The following is a 23,898-nucleotide window of genomic DNA, read 5'->3' as shown; positions in this document are numbered from 1 at the left end:
TGCAACCTAGCCAGGAATGCCGTCGCCCAGTTTCCCTAAGGCTACTGGACGACATAATTGCAATATCTTCATCGGTGTGCAAATCACAATACGAGGCAACGCTGATATCTGCAGCGTTCGCAATCGCCTTCTTCGGGGCACTTCGCATCAGCGAACTAGTGCCGCAGTCAAAAACAGCATCAATAGGCGGCTTAATCAATGAAGACCTCGTCATATGCAGCGAAGCTCTGCGCATTAGAGTACGGAGATCCAAATGCGACCCCACCGGGAGGGGGACATGGGTATTGGTCAAGGCGTCAGACGGGCCTATATGCCCCGTAAAAATAGTTAAAAACTATGCGGTAGTAAGACAGTCGGGTAGATTCTATCTTTCACACACCGACGGGTCCCCTCTTACTAAATATCAATTTCAAGCGATCTTTAGACAGTGCCTAGAGGCAGTCGGCGTGGCTCCAAAGGAATACGGGACACATTCCTTCCGAATAGGGGCGGCTACCGAAGCAGCCAGAGCGGGGGTATCGGAAGTCGAGGTGCCGAGAATGGGCCGCTGGAAATCCGCATGCTTTGCAAGATACATAAGACCAGACCTGCTTTAACATTTTTTTGTCTATTACAGGCAGCTGTAGGCCCACAGTCTGGGTAGTGGGGCATTCTTTTGTCCACTGGGCATGCAAAAGGGCCAAACTCAGGACGGGTGGAACCAATTTTGGCTTCCCAAATTTGGAAGTCAACTGGAGAGGCATCAGAGGGCTCCGGTGGCGTCAGATCTTCCCGGAGCTGGTGGACATCGCTAAGAAGGCCAAGGGGCCGGTGGTTCTGGTGCTACATGCCGGAGGCAATGATTTGGGCAAGCGGAAAGGGGCCGAGCTGTACACAGTAATGTCAACAGACATCGATCGGTTTGGCTGTTTATTACCAGATATGGTGGTGGTGTGGTCCGAGATAATACCTCGAGCGGTCTGGCACAGAGCTAAGGACGTAAAAGCCATCGAAAACGCAAGAAAAAGGATTAACACAAAGATGTCGAAGTTTGTGAGAGAAAAGTACGGCATTGTGGTTCGACACCAAGAGTTAGAAGGGAACAATTTTGCTTTGCTGAGAACGGATGGCATCCACCTCACGGACATCGGGCTCGACATATTTTTGGAGGGTTTGCGGGATGGTGTTGAACAGGCTCTAATGATGTTGTGTGGGGGTCGGAGTCTTGTGTAGGTCATACACATGATCCTCCGTGGCGATAGGTAGAGGGGGGCAAAGGTTCGTAACCTCTCATCGGCTTGCTGGCCCAGCGGTCGTCGGCTGGGGCCTTCAGCAATGAGTGCGTCGCGATGTGTAATTGCCCTTCTCTACTTTGCAAATAATAAAACTGTGACCGACCTGTTCAACCCATCCAGGATTGTTGGTGTCTTTTATTACGGAATGGTGGGACGGGGGAAGGCACTGGTTACGACACACGGGTCTCTGCAGTCTTAGTGTATAGCAAGGTAGTGGTCCTGGTGATCCCACTAAGGATGTATGAGAAGCTTTTGTCTTTTTGCTCTTCGTTGTGGTTTTAGGGGTCTTGTATATTGTATTGTGGTTTTTTTTTCTGAATGTCATTCAAGTGATTTGTAGGATAATGGAACATTCTCTGTGTAGGGCTGCCTTATTGGTTGGTTTTATATTAATATCACTATAGACTGTTTAGCTCAATTTATTTTTCAGCTTTGCTGTGTAGGCTAGAACAGAGTCAGCGGAGTCATCTCATTTTCATTAAAGGGGTTGTACATTACTATAAATCACATAATGGGTCCAGGGCGGTGGTAAAATAAAGAACTGATACTCCCTGACCGGACAGGCGCTGTTCTTCTGTACTCCTAGGTGTGCCCCCTATCGCTATTCCAGTACCAAAACTATTGACTTACGGTCAATGAATCACCCAAAGCTGCCACCACCTTGATGTCTCCCGGCCGGAGCTGATGAGCTGTAAAACAATAAAAAAAGATATATACAGACAGATACATGATATGATATAAAGCACTGACAGATAAAAGAAATAAAATAAAAATTAAAAAGTCCTTCATATAAAATATGGGGCTCATAGTAAAAGCAATAATGCAAAAGACCACAAATAGAAAAACAGAAAATTCAGTTTTCATCTTTAGGCAACATCATCTTCTCACCTGATGTGGGAATACTACTGGACACCGATGTGAAACCGCGACAATCCAGATCACTGCCCCAGTTCTGTGAGAGAAACATAATATATTAGTAACACTGGAATGATAATATAATAATCATCACTGTAGCAATGAAAATCAAATTTACTAAATCATCTTCACAGTTGGACTCTCACAGGTAAAGGAGGTCTGAGGTTAATAAGTGACGCCCTGCACACACAGACGAACTAGGCAGGTGTCTAGGGCAGCCCGATTGAAGGAGGCAGCAAGAAATGGTGTGTAGATCTTAATGACAGATTAATTACTTTCTTGTCTAAACAGATGCATCAGTCAGAACATGAATTGGACACAGAAAACGCACAAAAGCAATAAATCTCCCTGCACATTCTCTCTCTCTCCTAATCTTATTTCACCCTATTTGTCTTATTTTACAGATAAAACAGTGGTATACAAAGAAATCCTATCAGTATCGAATGAACTCTGCCATGTCCCCCTCCTCCTCAATGTCCTGTGTGTGATTGTGAGATAGTTGGCTGCAGCAGGAGCCTCTCCCCACTGTCTAGTCTGCCCGGGCAAAAGATCACTAAGGTCCAGGAAACGCCTTATATTATAGTTAAAATTGATAAGCATAAAAAGATATGTTCCCTGGGTTCTAGGAACTGCGCCATGTCCCCTTCCTCCTCACTGGCCTATGTTTTGATATTGTGAATAGCTGGCTGCAGCAGGAGCCTCTCCCCTAAATCTTGCCTGCAAAGGCAAAAGACCACTAAGGCCCAGGAAATGCCTGATATTACAGTCAAAATTGAGAATTAGAAATATATCGAAATCTTCTCTTCTTTTTCTTCCTCCTCACTGTCCTGTGTGTGATTGTGAGATAGTTTGCTGCAGCAGGAGCCTCTCCCCTCTGCCTTGAATGCAGAGTCAAAAGATCACTAAGGTCAAGAAAATACCTAATATTACAGTTAAAACTGAGAAAAATATAAATCTTCTCTGTGTCCCAGGACCAATGCCATGTCTCTCTCTTCCTCTTCCTCACTGTCCGTTATGTGATTGGTGATGGCTGGCTGCAGCAGGAGCCTCTCCCCACTGTCTTGTCAGCCTGGATAAAAGATCGCTAAGGTCCAGGAAACGCCTTATATTACAGATAAAATTGATAAGCATAAAAAGATATGTTCCCCGTGTTCCAGGAACTCCGCCATGTCCCCTTTCTCCTCACTGGCCTATGTTTGATATTGTGAATAGCTGGCTGCAGCAGGAGCCTCTCCCCTCAATCTTGTCTGCAGGGGCAAAAGACCACTAAGGTCCAGGAAATGCCTGATATTGCAGCCAAAATTAAGAATTATAAATATATAAAAATCTTCTCTGTCCCAAGAGTACAACCACATCTCTTTCCTCCTCCTCACTGTCCTGTGTGTGATTGTGAGATAGTTGGCTGCAGCAGGAGCCTCTCCCCTCTGCCTTGTATGCAGAGTCAAAAGATCACTAAGGTCAAGAAAATACCTAATATTACAGTTAAAACTGAGAAATGTACATATATATCTTCTCTCTGTCCCAGGAGCTCTGCCATGTCTCTCTCTGTCCATTATGTGATTGGGTGATGGCTGGCTGCAGCAGGAGCCTCTCCCCACTGTCTTCTATGCAGGGATAAATAGGTGACTAAGACCCATTCCTGGATTTTTATGGGACCAATAGTTTTGGGACGATGCTGAAAAGGCTGCAGAGTTACATAAAGTGAGGGGGGGACTATATATATATTTTTTGTTTAATCTACTCTTTCATTATCAGGTTTATTGTTCCTTTACAGAGGAGCTCCGCCTAGAGGTACGAGTAGATAAATTCAGTAGACAGATCCATACATGAGAACCCCAAACTATTCCTAAAACTAAGGGGACAGGGGAGATAATATGATGGAATCCCGCTTTAAATATACACAAAGCAAATCCCAACCAATAACAATGCAGTAAGATAAGGCAGGCGGTGTGGGCAGCATTACATCAGGAAGTGCCGGTGTGGGCGCTGGGGTGGGGTACACGTAGTCGCTGTTCTGGTAGGTCCTCAGGAATTGCTGGCTCTGAAAAAGAAAGGAACATCATTATTTACCGTCTGAACACCGACTGAAGATGCTTTTCCAATGGTTTAATACAAGGACGGACGACGATCATGGAGCGTCACTAGTGCATGGCGGAGAAGGGAGACAAGGACCTGACAGTAAGGACAACCATCCTGATATGTGTGATTATGGGACCAAAGGACGGGCGAAGAGAGGACCAGCCCCCGGGCCAGGACTAGACATTTACACCATTATTTTAAATGATTGGAAAATGTTCTGCACATCGGTGGCATCTGGGTTCTGAGATCCCCACCAAACGGTCAAAAGTCGCTCTGAAAAAAAGAGGCAGGTTATCAAGCAGAAGCCTCCGTCCCTGCCTCTGCTTGTGCATAATCACAGGTTGGCACTCAATAGAAAGTCTGAGAGCGCACTTAGAGTGGAGAATGGGGTTCTAGACTGTACGGCGCTCCGGGAGCTTCTGCCTGACATGGTGGACCTTTCAGATCTGCTTTTGAGTGATCGGAGGAGATCTCAGGACCACGAAACCCAAAGATCTGCAGGACATCTGCAGATGGGTTTCACTCTTCTGGTTCAACCTCCAGAGCCACATGAGGGATTGTTTTTTTCCAGGACAAGTTGTAATTTTGGACCATTCATTTTACCATATAATGTACGGAAACATAGGAGAAAAAATCCCAGTGTGATAAAACGGTAAACCCCCCCCCCACAATCCCTCCCATAGATCCAGAATTGTTATTTTTGTTTTTGTTTTTTTTCACATTATTTATGAGAAAACAATGTCTTAACAGCATGATTCTCCAGGTCAGATTCCAAACTTCCATAGTTTTATAGCTTACGGTACTTTATTTGTTGTGTTTTTTTATTTAAGTGGTGAAAAAATGGAAAAAAAAAAGGTCCTGTGGGGGGGTTGTATTCAGTTTGATGGTCTGGTGGGAGGGCTTGTTTTTTGTTTGATGGCCCGGTGGGGGGAGTTGTTTTCTCTGTGACAGGCTGTGGTTTTTAGTGCTACCATTTCGGGGGCATATAATTGTTTGATGGCTTTTCTATTGCATTATTTTGTGGGAGCTGTGGTGACTGAAAAATATTAATTCAGGCAGTGTGATATATTTTATCTTTAGGGCATTTACCCTATAAGTTATATAATTTCATATTTTGTTAGGGCAGACTTTTATAGCCTTGTTGATGTAAAATACTGTTTTTATGTTTTAATTACTTTTTATTTTTTTAGTCCTACTTGAGGATTTGAACCTGTGATCCTGCTGGTCTTTATAACAATAAAAAGATTACAGCAACAGGGGCCTTCGGCCGGGGTCACACTGCAGCATTTATACGACATGATCTTGTACAAGAGTCCATTCCAGTGCCCATCGTGGGGTGCTGATCGTTTGCCATGGTAGTCGAGGGTCTGCATGCATTTCTATGCAGCTGAGCGCTCCAGTCCGAGTGCCGGCGGCAGTGCCGGGTATTGATGCGAGAGACTCTCGTGAGTTTCTCGCATCACGCTCACAAGTGTGACCCCGGCCTTCTGCAGACCCTCGACCACCATGGCAAACGATCAGCACCCCACGATGGGCACTGGAATGGACTCTTGTACGAGATCATATCGTATAAATGCTGCAGTCTGAGATTGATAGCGGCATTTAAGCGGTTAAGCAGCAGCTTGCTCTGATTGCTGCTGTCACAGGCAGGCTGTATATCACAGCCAGCACTCATCAGGCATTGAGTGGGGGAGCTGCGGAGAAGTTGAAGTCTGTTTCCCCACTGATTAAAGTAGATCCTTTCAGATCCCGGAAGGAGGACACAAACGGGAATGCTCCAAAGTGACCCCCTTTAGCACTGACTTGCTGACCCTTCAAACTCAAGTTACATAATATTTTAAACAGCCCCAATATCATCAGAGGACACCGACCTCTGTAGGGCACATCAGCTGGACATCCTCTGTAAAGTTCAAAGAGTCCGTCTTCTGGCCGAGAGGTTCAAGCTAAGAAATAAACACAAACATCACAAAGGATCAGTACAAGAAATGAAGATTCGCCACAGAGAGTGTGAAGATTTGAGAATGTCAGTAACTGGAAACCATCAACAAGCAGGAAACTACTTACAACTTTTTTTTGATTGCAATTATCGCTCATGTACCTTACGGCCGCATTCACATACAACCTTCTTTTTTCCCACGCTTTAAAAATTTTAGTAAAAAAAAGACACCAGCATTTTTTATTTTTCTCTGTTCTGACCCCAAAAATACAAAAGAAACATTGCCCATTTTCATGCTAATTTGGACTAGAGGGTTTTTAACTAAAAAATGTGAAAAATGCAAATAATTTTTTTAAATTTTTTTTTTTAATCCATCAACAGCAGTTTGTGGCCATTTTCCAGTAGGTAATAATTAATTGAAAAAGTCAGCGAAATTAGCTAGAAAAATAATAAACTTCTGAATAGTAGAAAGTGAAACGTTTTAAATTAAAAGACCAAAAAAAAACCCCTAATATTAAGGGTCTCTTTTGAATTATCGTATCAGATCCACCAACAGCAGCTTGTGAATATTTTTCAATTGGAAAAAAAATAAAGTGAAAAGTCAGAGAAATTTGCAATAAAGATCTGAATAGTAAAAAGTAAATGTTGTAAAATATATGAAAAATTAAAAAAATACTATAATGTTAGGTGTTTATTTTTTAATTATTGTGTTGGATCCATAATTGAAATTGAAAGCAGCTGTAAATATAGTAAAGCCCCAAAATGGTGGAAAGTGAATGATAAAAAAATTCAATGATTTAACAGAATGCAATAGTAAAATAGAAACACGTAATCTGAATTCTAGATCCATCAACAGCAGCTTACAGACATTTCCAGGTGGAAAATGTAAACAGAAAAGTCAGTAAAGAAGTTATTAACGACTAGAAACATGTAAGATCCATAAATGAGTTTACCATGTTGTTCCAGAGCATTCTTGCTAGCTGGGAATGAGCCTTCTGGCTGAGATGGAAACAGTCAGGAGCCAGGTAGGAAACATCAGGTTCTCCGCTCTTAAAAAGATGGAAATCATCATGAAGACTAATTAGCTGAATTATGGCGGGGGTAGGAGGCAGTGATGGCGCCCCCTAGTGCACAGCTTTCTCCCTGCGCCCCCCATATGAGGGTGTTCTATAAGGACCAGTGCTCCATCCTATCACAGACCAGAGAAGAACAGCAGCCTTCATCTGATTGGCTGCAGAGGAGCATCTTGTGAAAAGAGCAGTGCGGCGCTGTAAAGCAAGGGGGATCACCGATATACCCGACAGAGTCCAGTACACAGATACACAGGCTGTAGAAGACAAAGGCGACGACACGTGGTGGGAATACGTACTGGGAGATACGGGATGTTTGTGTGCCGGAAAAACGGCTGCAGAACCACAGTGAAGTTTTCTCTGGTGTCGTATCGTCCAGAACTCACAAAATCTCTGAGGCTGAGCTGAAAAGGAGAGAAGACGAGAAATAAGGAAAGTGCAACATCGACGGGTGACGGCACAGCGAAGAGGAGGATTTGGTATTGGGGTACACTATGTATCACGGTATCTTAGTATTGGGGTACACTATGTATCACGGTATCTTAGTATTGGGGTACACGATGTATCACTGTATCTTAGTATTGGGGTACACTATGTATCACTGTATCTTAGTATTGGGGTACACTATGTATCACGGTATCTTAGTATTGGGGTACACTATGTATCACGGTATCTTAGTATTGGGGTACACGATGTATCACTGTATCTTAGTATTGGGGTACACTATGTATCACGGTATCTTAGTATTGGGGTACACGATGTATCACTGTATCTTAGTATTGGGGTACACGATGTATCACGGTATCTTAGTATTGGGGTACACTATGTATCACGGTATCTTAGTATTGGGGTACACTATGTATCACGGTATCTTAGTATTGGGGTACACGATGTATCACTGTATCTTAGTATTGGGGTACACTATGTATCACTGTATCTTAGTATTGGGGAACACTATGTATCGCTGTATCTTAGTATTGGGGTACACTATATATCGCTGTATCTTAGTATTGGGGTACACTATGTATCACTGTATCTTAGTATTGGGGTACACTATGTATCACGGTATCTTAGTATTGGGGTACACTATATATCGCTGTATCTTAGTATTGGGGTACACTATGTATCACTGTATCTTAGTATTGGGGTACACTATGTATCACTGTATCTTAGTATTGGGGAACACTATGTATCACTGTATCTTAGTATTGGGGTACACTATGTATCACGGTATCTTAGTATTGGGGTACACTATGTATCACTGTATCTTAGTATTGGGGTACACTATGTATCACTGTATCTTAGTATTGGGGTACACTATGTATCACGGTATCTTAGTATTGGGGTACACTATATATCGCTGTATCTTAGTATTGGGGTACACTATGTATCACTGTATCTTAGTATTGGGGAACACTATGTATCACTGTATCTTAGTATTGGGGAACACTATGTATCACTATCTTAGTATTGGGGTACACTATGTATCACGGTATCTTAGTATTGGGGTACACTATGTATCACTGTATCTTAGTATTGGGGTACACTATGTATCACTGTATCTTAGTATTGGGGTACACTATGTATCACTGTATCTTAGTATTGGGGAACACTATGTATCACTGTATCTTAGTATTGGGGTACACTATGTATCACGGTATCTTAGTATTGGGGTACACTATGTATCACGGTATCTTAGTATTGGGGTACACTATGTATCGCTGTATCTTAGTATTGGGGTACACTATGTATCACTGTATCTTAGTATTGGGGTACACGATGTATCACGGTATCTTAGTATTGGGGTACACGATGTATCACTGTATCTTAGTATTGGGGTACACTATGTATCACGGTATCTTAGTATTGGGGTACACTATGTATCACGGTATCTTAGTATTGGGGTACACTATGTATCACGGTATCTTAGTATTGGGGTACACGATGTATCACTGTATCTTAGTATTGGGGTACACTATGTATCACGGTATCTTAGTATTGGGGTACACTATGTATCACGGTATCTTAGTATTGGGGTACACGATGTATCACTGTATCTTAGTATTGGGGTACACTATGTATCACGGTATCTTAGTATTGGGGTACACTATGTATCACTGTATCTTAGTATTGGGGTACACTATGTATCACTGTATCTTAGTATTGGGGTACACTATGTATCACTGTATCTTAGTATTGGGGTACACTATGTATCACGGTATCTTAGTATTGGGGTACACTATGTATCACGGTATCTTAGTATTGGGGTACACAATGTATCACTGTATCTTAGTATTGGGGTACACTATGTATCACGGTATCTTAGTATTGGGGTACACGATGTATCACGGTATCTTAGTATTGGGGTACACGATGTATCACTGTATCTTAGTATTGGGGTACACTATGTATCACGGTATCTTAGTATTGGGGTACACTATGTATCACTGATGCTGTATCTTAGTATTGGGGTACACAATGTATCACGGTATCTTAGTATTGGGGTACACTATGTATCACGGTATCTTAGTATTGGGGTACACGATGTATCACTGTATCTTAGTATTGGGGTACACTATGTATCACTGTATCTTAGTATTGGGGTACACTATGTATCACTGTATCTTAGTATTGGGGTACACTATGTATCACGGTATCTTAGTATTGGGGTACACTATGTATCACTGTATCTTAGTATTGGAGTACACTATGTATCACGGTATCTTAGTATTGGGGTACACTATGTATCACTGTATCTTAGTATTGGGGTACACTATGTATCACGGTATCTTAGTATTGGGGTACACTATGTATCACTGTATCTTAGTATTGGGGTACACTATGTATCACTGTATCTTAGTATTGGGGTACACTATGTATCACTGTATCTTAGTATTGGGGTACACTATGTATCACGGTATCTTAGTATTGGGGTACACTATGTATCACGGTATCTTAGTATTGGGGTACACAATGTATCACTGTATCTTAGTATTGGGGTACACTATGTATCACGGTATCTTAGTATTGGGGTACACTATGTATCACGGTATCTTAGTATTGGGGTACACGATGTATCACGGTATCTTAGTATTGGGGTACACGATGTATCACTGTATCTTAGTATTGGGGTACACTATGTATCACGGTATCTTAGTATTGGGGTACACTATGTATCACTGATGCTGTATCTTAGTATTGGGGTACACAATGTATCACGGTATCTTAGTATTGGGGTACACTATGTATCACGGTATCTTAGTATTGGGGTACACGATGTATCACTGTATCTTAGTATTGGGGTACACTATGTATCACGGTATCTTAGTATTGGGGTACACTATGTATCACGGTATCTTAGTATTGGGGTACACGATGTATCACTGTATCTTAGTATTGGGGTACACTATGTATCACGGTATCTTAGTATTGGGGTACACGATGTATCGCTGTATCTTAGTATTGGGGTACACTATGTATCGCAGTATCTAGTATTGGGGTACACTATGTATCGCTGTATCTAGTATTGGGGTACACTATGTATCGCTGTATCTTAGTATTGGGGTACACTATGTATCACGGTATCTTAGTATTGGGGTACACTATGTATCACGGTATCTTAGTATTGGGGTACACTATGTATCACGGTATCTTAGTATTGGGGTACACTATGTATCACGGTATCTTAGTATTGGGGTACACTATGTATCACTGTATCTTAGTATTGGGGTACACTATGTATCACTGTATCTTAGTATTGGGGTACACGATGTATCACTGTATCTTAGTATTGGGGTACACTATGTATCACGGTATCTTAGTATTGGGGTACACTATGTATCACTGATGCTGTATCTTAGTATTGGGGTACACAATGTATCACTGTATCTTAGTATTGGGGTACACTATGTATCACGGTATCTTAGTATTGGGGTACACGATGTATCGCTGTATCTTAGTATTGGGGTACACTATGTATCGCAGTATCTAGTATTGGGGTACACTATGTATCGCTGTATCTAGTATTGGGGTACACTATGTATCGCTGTATCTTAGTATTGGGGTACACTATGTATCACGGTATCTTAGTATTGGGGTACACTATGTATCACGGTATCTTAGTATTGGGGTACACTATGTATCACGGTATCTTAGTATTGGGGTACACTATGTATCACGGTATCTTAGTATTGGGGTACACTATGTATCACTGTATCTTAGTATTGGGGTACACTATGTATCACTGTATCTTAGTATTGGGGTACACGATGTATCACTGTATCTTAGTATTGGGGTACACTATGTATCACTGTATCTTAGTATTGGGGTACACTATGTATCACTGTATCTTAGTATTGGGGTACACTATGTATCACGGTATCTTAGTATTGGGGTACACTATGTATCACTGTATCTTAGTATTGGAGTACACTATGTATCACGGTACCTTAGTATTGGGGTACACTATGTATCGCTGTATCTTAGTATTGGGGTACACTATGTATCGCAGTATCTAGTATTGGGGTACACTATGTATCGCTGTATCTAGTATTGGGGTACACTATGTATCGCTGTATCTTAGTATTGGGGTACACGATGTATCACTGTATCTTAGTATTGGGGTACACTATGTATCACTGTATCTTAGTATTGGGGTACACTATGTATCACTGTATCTTAGTATTGGGGTACACTATGTATCACGGTATCTTAGTATTGGGGTACACTATGTATCACTGTATCTTAGTATTGGAGTACACTATGTATCACGGTATCTTAGTATTGGGGTACACTATGTATCGCTGTATCTTAGTATTGGGGTACAAATACTATGTATCACAGTATCTAGTATTGGGGTACACTATGTATCGCTGTATCTAGTATTGGGGTACACGATGTATCACTGTATCTTAGTATTGGGGTACACTATGTATCACTGTATCTTAGTATTGGGGTACACTATGTATCACTGTATCTTAGTATTGGGGTACACTATGTATCACTGTATCTTAGTATTGGGGTACACTATGTATCACGGTATCTTAGTATTGGGGTACACTATGTATCACTGTATCTTAGTATTGGGGTACACTATGTATCACAGTATCTAGTATTGGGGTACACTATGTATCGCTGTATCTAGTATTGGGGTACACTATGTATCACTGTATCTTAGTATTGGGGTACACTATGTATCACGGTATCTTAGTATTGGGGTACACTATGTATCACTGTATCTTAGTATTGGGGTACACTATGTATCACTGTATCTTAGTATTGGGGTACACTATGTATCACGGTATCTAGTATTGGGGTACACGATGTATCGCTGTATCTTAGTATTGGGATACACTATGTATCACGGTATCTTAGTATTGGGGTACACTATATATAGCTGTATCTTAGTATTGGGGTACACTATGTATCACTGATGCTGTATCTTAGTATTGGGGTACACTATGTATCACTGTATCTTAGTATTGGGGTACACTATGTATCACGGTATCTTAGTATTGGGGTACACTATGTATCACTGTATCTTAGTATTGGGGTACACTATGTATCACAGTATCTAGTATTGGGGTACACTATGTATCGCTGTATCTAGTATTGGGGTACACTATGTATCACTGTATCTTAGTATTGGGGTACACTATGTATCACTGTATCTTAGTATTGGGGTACACTATGTATCACTGTATCTTAGTATTGGGGTACACTATGTATCACTGTATCTTAGTATTGGGGTACACTATGTATCACGGTATCTAGTATTGGGGTACACGATGTATCGCTGTATCTTAGTATTGGGATACACTATGTATCACGGTATCTTAGTATTGGGGTACACTATATATAGCTGTATCTTAGTATTGGGGTACACTATGTATCACTGATGCTGTATCTTAGTATTGGGGTACACTATGTATCACTGTATCTAGTATTGGGGTACATTATGTATCGCTGTATCTTAGTATTGGGGTACACTATGTATCACTGTATCTTAGTATTGGGGTACACTATGAATCACGGTATCTTAGTATTGGGGTACACTATGTATCAATGATGCTGTATCTTAGTATTGGGGTACATTATGTATCACTATCTTAGTATTGGGGTACACTATGTATCACTGTATCTTAGTATTGGGGTACACTATGAATCACGGTATCTTAGTATTGGGGTACACTATGTATCATGGTATCTTAGTATTGGGGTACACTATGTATCACGGTATCTTAGTATTGGGGTACACGATGTATCACTGATGCTGTATCTTAGTATTGGGGTACACTATGTATCACTGAATCTTAGTATTGGGGTACACTATGTAACACTGTATCTTAGTATTGGGGTACATTATGTATCACTGTATCTTAGTATTGGGGTACACTATGTATCACGGTATCTTAGTATTGGGGTACACGATGTATCACGGTATCTTAGTATTGGGGTACACTATGTATCACGGTATCTTAGTATTGGGGTACACTATGTATCACTGTATCTAGTATTGGGGTACACTATATATCGCTGTATCTTAGTATTGGGGTACACTATGTATCACGGTATCTAGTATTGGGGTACACTATGTATCCCTGTATCTTAGTATTGGGGTACACTATGTATCAGGGTTTCTAGTATTGGGGTACACGATGTATCACTGTATCTTAGTATTGGGGTACACTATGTATCGCTGTATCTAGTATTGGGGTACACGATGTATCACTGATGCTATATCTTAGTATTGGGGTACACTATGTATCACTGATGCTGTATCTTAGTATTGGGGTACACTATGTATCACGGTATCTTAGTATTGGGGTACACTATGTATCACTGTATCTTAGTATTGCGGTACACTATGTATCACAGTATCTAGTATTGGGGTACACTATGTATCGCTATATCTTAGTATTGGGGTACACTATGTATCACTATCTTAGTATTGGGGTACACTATGTATCGCTGTATCTTAGTATTGGGGTACACTATGTATCGCTGTATCTTAGTATTGGGGTACACTATGTATCACTGTATCTTAGTATTGGGGTACACTATGTATCACTATCTTAGTATTGGGGTACACTATGTATCGCTGTATCTTAGTATTGGGATACACTATGTATCACGGTATCTTAGTATTGGGGTACACTATATATCGCTGTATCTTAGTATTGGGGTACACTATGTATCACTGATGCTGTATCTTAGTATTGGGGTACACTATGTATCGCTGTATCTTAGTATTGGGGTACACTATGTATCACTATCTTAGTATTGGGGTACAGTATGTATCACTGTATCTAGTATTGGGGTACATTATATATCGCTGTATCTTAGTATTGGGGTACACTATGTATCACGGTATCTAGTATTGGGGTACACGATGTATCACTGTATCTTAGTATTGGGGTACACTATGTATCGCTGTATCTAGTATTGGGGTACACGATGTATCACTGATGCTATATCTTAGTATTGGGGTACACTATGTATCACTGATGCTGTATCTTAGTATTGGGGTACACTATGTATCACTGTATCTTAGTATTGGGGTACACTATGTATCGCTGTATTTTAGTATTGGGGTACACTATGTATCACTGTATCTTAGTATTGGGGTACACTATGAATCACGGTATCTTAGTATTGGGGTACACTATGAATCACGGTATCTTAGTATTGGGGTACACTATGTATCGCTGTATCTTAGTATTGGGGTACACTATGTATCACTGTATCTTAGTATTGGGGTACACTATGAATCACAATATCTTAGTATTGGGGTACACTATGTATCGCTGTATCTTAGTATTGGGGTACACTATGTATCACTGTATCTTAGTATTGGGGTACACTATGAATCACGGTATCTTAGTATTGGGGTACACTATGTATCATGGTATCTTAGTATTGGGGTACACTATGTATCGCTGTATCTTAGTATTGGGGTACACGATGTATCACTGATGCTGTATCTTAGTATTGGGGTACATTATGTATCACTGTATCTTAGTATTGGGGTACACTATGTATCACGGTATCTTAGTATTGGGGTACACTATGTATCATGGTATCTTAGTATTGGGGTACACTATTTATCACGGTATCTTAGTATTGGGGTACACGATGTATCACTGATGCTGTATCTTAGTATTGGGGTACACTATGTATCGCTGTATCTAGTATTGGGGTACACTATGTATCACTGTATCTTAGTATTGGAGTACACTATGTATCACGGTATCTTAGTATTGGGGTACACTATGTATCACTGTATCTTAGTATTGGGGTACACTATGTATCACAGTATCTAGTATTGGGGTACACTATGTATCGCTGTATCTTAGTATTGGGGTACACTATGTATCGCTGTATCTTAGTATTGGGGTACACTATGTATCACTGTATCTTAGTATTGGGGTACACTATGTATCACGGTATCTTAGTATTGGGGTACACTATGTATCACAGTATCTAGTATTGGGGTACACTATGTATCACTGTATCTTAGTATTGGGGTACACTATGTATCACTATCTTAGTATTGGGGTACACTATGTATCGCTGTATCTTAGTATTGGGATACACTATGTATTACGGTATCTTAGTATTGGGGTACACTATATATCGCTGTATCTTAGTATTGGGGTACACTATGTATCACTGATGCTGTATCTTAGTATTGGGGTACACTATGTATCGCTGTATCTTAGTATTGGGGTACACTATGTATCACTATCTTAGTATTGGGGTACACTATGTATCACTATCTTAGTATTGGGGTACAGTATGTATCGCTGTATCTTAGTATTGGGGTACACTATGTATCACTGTATCTTAGTATTGGGGTACACTATGTATCACGGTATCTTAGTATTGGGGTACACTATGTATCACAGTATCTAGTATTGGGGTACACTATGTATCACTGTATCTTAGTATTGGGGTACACTATGTATCACTATCTTAGTATTGGGGTACACTATGTATCGCTGTATCTTAGTATTGGGATACACTATGTATCACTGTATCTAGTATTGGGGTACACTATATATCGCTGTATCTTAGTATTGGGGTACACTATGTATCACGGTATCTAGTATTGGGGTACACGATGTATCACTGTATCTTAGTATTGGGGTACACTATGTATCGATGTATCTAGTATTGGGGTACACGATGTATCACTGATGCTATATCTTAGTATTGGGGTACACTATGTATCACTGATGCTGTATCTTAGTATTGGGGTACACTATGTATCACTGTATCTTAGTATTGGGGTACACTATGTATCGCTGTATCTTAGTATTGGGGTACACTATGTATCACTGTATCTTAGTATTGGGGTACACTATGAATCACGGTATCTTAGTATTGGGGTACACTATGAATCACGGTATCTTAGTATTGGGGTACACTATGTATCGCTGTATCTTAGTATTGGGGTACACTATGTATCACTGTATCTTAGTATTGGGGTACACTATGAATCACAATATCTTAGTATTGGGGTACACTATGTATCGCTGTATCTTAGTATTGGGGTACACTATGTATCACTGTATCTTAGTATTGGGGTACACTATGAATCACGGTATCTTAGTATTGGGGTACACTATGTATCATGGTATCTTAGTATTGGGGTACACTATGTATCGCTGTATCTTAGTATTGGGGTACACGATGTATCACTGATGCTGTATCTTAGTATTGGGGTACATTATGTATCACTGTATCTTAGTATTGGGGTACACTATGTATCACGGTATCTTAGTATTGGGGTACACTATGTATCATGGTATCTTAGTATTGGGGTACACTATTTATCACGGTATCTTAGTATTGGGGTACACGATGTATCACTGATGCTGTATCTTAGTATTGGGGTACACTATGTATCGCTGTATCTAGTATTGGGGTACACTATGTATCACTGTATCTTAGTATTGGAGTACACTATGTATCACGGTATCTTAGTATTGGGGTACACTATGTATCACTGTATCTTAGTATTGGGGTACACTATGTATCACAGTATCTAGTATTGGGGTACACTATGTATCGCTGTATCTTAGTATTGGGGTACACTATGTATCGCTGTATCTTAGTATTGGGGTACACTATGTATCACTGTATCTTAGTATTGGGGTACACTATGTATCACGGTATCTTAGTATTGGGGTACACTATGTATCACAGTATCTAGTATTGGGGTACACTATGTATCACTGTATCTTAGTATTGGGGTACACTATGTATCACTATCTTAGTATTGGGGTACACTATGTATCGCTGTATCTTAGTATTGGGATACACTATGTATTACGGTATCTTAGTATTGGGGTACACTATATATCGCTGTATCTTAGTATTGGGGTACACTATGTATCACTGATGCTGTATCTTAGTATTGGGGTACACTATGTATCGCTGTATCTTAGTATTGGGGTACACTATGTATCACTATCTTAGTATTGGGGTACACTATGTATCACTATCTTAGTATTGGGGTACAGTATGTATCGCTGTATCTTAGTATTGGGGTACACTATGTATCACTGTATCTTAGTATTGGGGTACACTATGTATCACGGTATCTTAGTATTGGGGTACACTATGTATCACAGTATCTAGTATTGGGGTACACTATGTATCACTGTATCTTAGTATTGGGGTACACTATGTATCACTATCTTAGTATTGGGGTACACTATGTATCGCTGTATCTTAGTATTGGGATACACTATGTATCACTGTATCTAGTATTGGGGTACACGATGTATCACTGTATCTTAGTATTGGGGTACACTATGTATCGATGTATCTAGTATTGGGGTACACGATGTATCACTGATGCTATATCTTAGTACTGGGGTACACTATGTATCACTGATGCTGTATCTTAGTATTGGGGTACACTATGTATCACGGTATCTTAGTATTGGGGTACACTATGTATCACGTTATCTTTGTATTGGGGTACACTATGTATCACGGTATCTTAGTATTGGGGTACACTATGTATCACAGTATCTAGTATTGGGGTACACTATGTATCGCTGTATCTTAGTATTGGGGTACACTATGTATCACTATCTTAGTATTGGGGTACACTATGTATCGCTGTATCTTAGTATTGGGGTACACTATGTATCACTGTATCTTAGTATTGGGGTACACTATGTATCACTGTATCTTAGTATTGGGGTACACTATGTATCGCTGTATCTTAGTATTGGGGTACACTATGTATCACTGATGCTGTATCTTAGTATTGGGATACACTATGTATCACTGATGCTGTATCTTAGCATTGGGGTACACTATGTATCACTGATGCTATATCTTAGTATTGGGGTACACTATGTATCACTGATGCTGTATCTTAGTATTGGGGTACACTATGTATCACTGATGCTGTATCTTAGTATTGGGGTACACTATGTATCACTGATGCTGTATCTTAGTATTGGGGTACACGATGTATCACTGTGACTCTATATCTTAGTATTGGGATACACTATGTATCACTGATGCTATATCTTAGTATTGGGGTACACTATGTATCACTGTGACTCTATAGCTTAGTATTGGGGTACACGATGTATCACTGATGCTGTATCTTAGTATTGGGGTACACTATGTATCACTGATGCTGTATCTTAGTATTGGGGTACACTATGTATCACTGTGACTCTATATCTTAGTATTGGGGTACACTATGTATCACTGTGACTCTATATCTTAGTATTGGGGTACACTATGTATCGCTGATGCTATATCTTAGTATTGGGGTACACTATGTATCACGGTATCTTAGTATTGGGGTACACTATGTATCACTGTATCTAGTATTGGGGAACACTATATATCACTGTGACTCTATAGCTTAGTATTGGGGTACACTATGTATCGCTGTATCTTAGTATTGGGGTACACTATGTATCACGGTATCTTAGTATTGGGGTACACTATGTATCACAGTATCTTAGTATTGGGGTACACGATGTATCACTGTGACTCTATAGCTTAGTATTGGGGTACACTATGTATCGCTGTGACTCTATAGCTTAGTATTGGGGTACACTATGTATCACGGTATCTAAGTATTGGGGTACACTATGTATCACGGTATCTTAGTATTGGGGTACACTATGTATCACAGTATCTAGTATTGGGGTACACTATGTATCGCTGTATCTTAGTATTGGGGTACACGATGTATCGCTGTGACACAGTGTTCTGGGATTCCGTCATTGGGGAGTATTTCGGATGCCCTCGGTGGCACGGATACGGTACCTGATAGGCTTCGTTCATGTTCTCTATGAATTCGAACTCCTGAGTATTGGCGAGGATGCTCAGCAGACAGGGGCACATAATGCTGTGGAGAGAGGGGCACACGTGTCACACAGCTGACGGACAAACGCTACCATTTATCTACCTGTATAATACCGTGTATGAACACAGCCTAACATGAGACGCGCCCTCCCTGCTGCTCCTACTACTGATAGAGTTAGTGCTCTGCTGTTCTGATACACAGCTCCAAATCCTCAGCACAGACCGAGACTTACATGACGAAATGCTGTCTGTGCGCAGCCACCACTAGAGGGAGCTCTAGAGCTTATTGTATACTTATACTGTATAATGATCCCTTTTCCCCTTCTTCCAAGAGCCACAACTTTATTTCTCTGTCCCCATCGCTGTATGAGGACTCGTTTTTTGCAGGACAAGTTGTGGTTTTGAATGACGCCATTCATTTTACCACAAAATGTAGTAAAAAAAGGAAAAAAATCCAAATAAGGTGAAATAGTGAAAAAAAAACGAGACCACAATTCCACCATTGTCTGTTTGACATTTGTTTTTATGATGTTCTGCGTTAAAAAATGACCTGGTCACGTGATTCTCCCGATCAGTACGAATACGGTGATACCAAACTTGTATAGGTTTTTTTTTATTATATTAGGGTCTTTAAAAAAATTCTGAACTTAAAAAAATTTTGAATTGTAACTTTATGATTTATCCAGTTTTTTTTTCTACTTTCTTCTTTTTGATTGCATGTTTTTGCCGAGAAGTTACAGCAATTTTGGCAGTTTGATTTTTTCTTTGCAGCTGTTACATTACAAGTTAAATATAATGTTATATTTTAGATCAGACTTTTACGATTGTTTATTTTTTAATTCCTTTGTTTTGAACATATTTTTTAGTTGTTAATATTTTTTTTTTAGTAAGCCCATTTTATTTTATTTTTTCATTTTGACTTTATTTCTTAGTCCGCTGTGAATTTGTGATCTTTTGATCACATGTACTATAACAACTTGGCTTTCCAGGATCATCAAGATGTTGGTGGGGATCTTGGTAGGTTCCCTTTTATCAAGGCAAACCATGAGCCCTCCATGATCTCATCACAGGGGACTGATGGGTGCCAGAATGGAAGCCCACCAGCAGAATCATGCCACTTAAATGCTACTGTCAAAGATTGACAAAAGCATTTAAATGGTTAAAAAGCTGTGATCGGAGCCAATTCATGCAGCCGCCGGCTTTATGTCACCAAACACCCATGTCTTCTCCAATGAGCTTATTCGGTGTCATGGAGTTGGAAAGGGTTAAAGCCGTATGCAATGAACTCAGGAGCTCCCTCTAGTGGTGTCTACAAGCCGCGATGGCGCTAGTCATCTACATCATCATTGCAGGACGACCATAATATTATCTATCGGGTTTCTACGAAGTCACTTTTTGCAAAGAATATGAGCAATCGCGTTATTTTTGTTCATTTTGGCCAAGAAATGTCTCCTAACAGACGAACCCCAGGATACCAGACTCCAGCGGAGCATTTACTATCATTTTTTAGGCTCTGTGCGCTCCGGCCTATCACTGTCTATTGAATCCGGACTCTGCACTTTTCAATGGCTTTTTGGGGGTCTCTGGATCTTGGTCGCCACCAATGTTATGGCAATTAAAGTAGCTGAAAGCTATGCTTCGTTTGTAACAATGTATCGATCTATGGATACAATCATTGAGGCTTCGCAGGTTCTGTAACGGGTAATCGCCACTTAGAGATGGACTTTTCTAGGAACCACAAGAATCGTTTTTAGGAGAAACTAGAAGGACGGGCTCTATGGATCCTACCTTGTCAGGAGCGTTGGGCAGCTCACCCGATTATCCAGCACAGCTTCCCTCAGTGGGATAATGTCCATCACCTCCACCAGGTTAACGAAAGCCCTGGGAACCTGAGGAAGGGAAATCCAAAACAGTCAGCAGGTGAGACGCAACACAGTCAGCAGGTGAGACACAAAACAGTCAGCAGGTGAGACGCAACGTCGGGGTACGAGTCACAAAGATTCGGGAGTGGGAGACTCCACATGCAGATGCTAATGGCCACATCCATAGAAAAATCGGCTGCAAATTCTACATTTTTTTACTTTAAATTTTGCCGTCATTTCTGTGTTTTTCCATTTCCGCTTTCCAACAGTCGTAACCGTTTTATAGTGACTGCGCTATGATGGATTATTTTTTTTATGTTTATTTTTTAGTGGCACCATTTATTGGACTAAAAAAGAAGAGTATAATTCTTCATGGTGTCGAATTTAAAAAAAAAAAAAGCAGCATTTTTATGGTGATTAAAACTTTTTGTTTTATTAAGAGTAATAACAATATTTTTTGTTTTCTTTTTCTCCAGATCAAAACAGTAATACCAAATTTTTCTAAAAATTTTTTTGGGTACTTTAAAAACAAAAAAAATCAATGAACATTTTAAACAAATAAATTCGGATTGTTTCCCCATTATTGATATTTATTATTTTTTCTTTTTCGATGGCATTTTGTGATGCTTTTTTCTTTCAGTGGTTGTAGTTTTCATTGGTTCTGTTTTGGGTACATACGAAATCATTTTTTTAATTCTCTTTTTATTCCATCTTTTAACCAGAAAAACAGAGAATCTGATTTTTTTTTAGCTTTAACTACAAAAGATGAATGACTTCCGCTGGGGCGATTTTCCATTTTTGCACTTTTGTTTTTTTTCATGAGCTACAACTTTTTTGTTTTTCAGTCCCCATGGCCATACGGGGGCTTGTTTTTTGTAGGATGAGTTTTGCTTTTGAATGACACCATTTATTTCATCATTTGATGTACTGAAAAGCGGGAAAAAAGTTCAAATGCAGTAAAATAGCAAAAAAAAAGCCAGTCCACAATCTTTGCTGTGTGAGGATTTTTTTTTTTTCCAAAAGCTGCGATCTGTGGCAACACTTGGTTATTTCCCCTGCAGCGCCAACACTACCGACACTAGAAATGCGGCATTACGCCGTTGTCTTTGACATCCGCAAGCATCCTGTGTAATGTTATTGCTAGCCTGAATACTTCTGAGCTGACCGACCTGAGCATGCAGTATATCCAGAGCCCTCCGGATGTTGTTGGTGTAAGTCGCTGCTGAGAACACGTTCTGGAGGGGAAACGAGAAAGACGTCCACATTAGATGAGAGAAAAAAAGGGAATTCATCAGCACTAGGAGAATCGCTCTACTGACTGTTTCCATAGAAATAAAATTATGTCCTGTATGTATAAAATTAAAGAAATGTTCAACTTCTCTGCAACTGAAGCTGAAAAATGGTCAATGGCTCCTCATTACTAATGCAAAGTGATCACTGCTTCTTCCCTCTAACATTTACCATCAAGGTTCCCATACACCATCCTCTCCACCCTTTTCTTTCTGCTCCAGACCCCTCTGTCCTCACCAAACACCCCTGTCCCCCTCCAGACCCCTCTGTCCACCCAGATTCCAATGCCCCCTCCATACCCTTCTGTCCTTCCCAGACCCCTCTATCCTCTCCAGACCTCTTTGTCCCCTCCTGACCCCACTGGCCCCTTTAGATCCCTTTGTCCTTTCCACCTCTGTCCCCCCAAACTCCACTGTCATCTCAGACCCCTCTGCCCTCCTCCAGACCCCTCTGCCCTCCTCCAGACCCTGCTTGCCCCTTTGTCCCCTCCAGACCCCTCTGTTTAGTCCAGACTTCTTTGTCCTCTCTCCATACCCTTTCTTTACCAGACTCCTCTATTCCCCTCAGACTCCTCGGTCCCCCCACACCTCGCTGTCCTCTCCAGACCCCTCTGTCCTCTCCAGACCCCTCTGTCCCCTTTCAGACCTTGCTTGCCTCTCATGACCCATTTGTACCCTCCAGACCCCTCTATTTACTCCAGACTTCTCTGTCCTCTCCAGAACCCTCTGCCCCCTCTCCATACCATATATTTTCCAGACTCCTCTATTCCCTCCAGACTCCTCTGTCCCCCACACCTCTCTGTCCTCTCCAGACCCCTTTGTCCTCTCCTGATTCCTTTGTTGCCTCATGACTCCTATATTTACTCCAGATTTCTCTGTCATCTCCAGAACCCTCTGCCCCCTCTCCATACCCTATCTTTTCCAGACTCTTCTACTCCCTTCAGGCTCTTCTGTCCCCCTCCAGAACCCTTCGTCCCCCCAGACCCCTCTCTCTCCTCTAGATTCCTCTGTTCTCCTCTTCAGACTCCACTTTCACCTCCCAGACTCCTCTATCCCCTCCAGTCCTCTTCATCTCCTCTCGTGACCTATATCCCTCCAGAATCCGTTGACTTCCCAGGCCATTCT

At 40.8% G+C, this 23,898-nt stretch overlaps 1 protein-coding gene across 1 annotated transcript in view; it reads right to left on the bottom strand.

The window, feature by feature from the left end:
• The window catches only part of PLB1 (phospholipase B1), a 127,351-nt gene that overhangs the window by 36,921 nt on the left and 66,532 nt on the right, over positions 1 to 23,898 (bottom strand). Inside the window, exons 37-45 of the mRNA XM_077282094.1 lie at positions 22,654 to 22,719; positions 21,411 to 21,511; positions 19,584 to 19,665; positions 7,574 to 7,678; positions 7,158 to 7,253; positions 6,140 to 6,211; positions 4,153 to 4,230; positions 2,163 to 2,226; positions 1,905 to 1,963 (exon numbers count right to left, since the gene is read on the bottom strand). Coding sequence (XP_077138209.1) covers positions 1,905 to 1,963; positions 2,163 to 2,226; positions 4,153 to 4,230; positions 6,140 to 6,211; positions 7,158 to 7,253; positions 7,574 to 7,678; positions 19,584 to 19,665; positions 21,411 to 21,511; positions 22,654 to 22,719 — 723 coding nt within the window. The remainder of the gene's footprint in view (positions 1 to 1,904; positions 1,964 to 2,162; positions 2,227 to 4,152; positions 4,231 to 6,139; positions 6,212 to 7,157; positions 7,254 to 7,573; positions 7,679 to 19,583; positions 19,666 to 21,410; positions 21,512 to 22,653; positions 22,720 to 23,898) is intronic.

The sequence above is a fragment of the Ranitomeya variabilis genome, chromosome 2 (assembly GCF_051348905.1).
Source record: "Ranitomeya variabilis isolate aRanVar5 chromosome 2, aRanVar5.hap1, whole genome shotgun sequence".
NCBI lineage: Eukaryota > Metazoa > Chordata > Amphibia > Anura > Dendrobatidae > Ranitomeya > Ranitomeya variabilis.
Note: the sequence above shows the minus strand (reverse complement) of the source record. Positions and strands in the feature narration are given on the sequence as shown.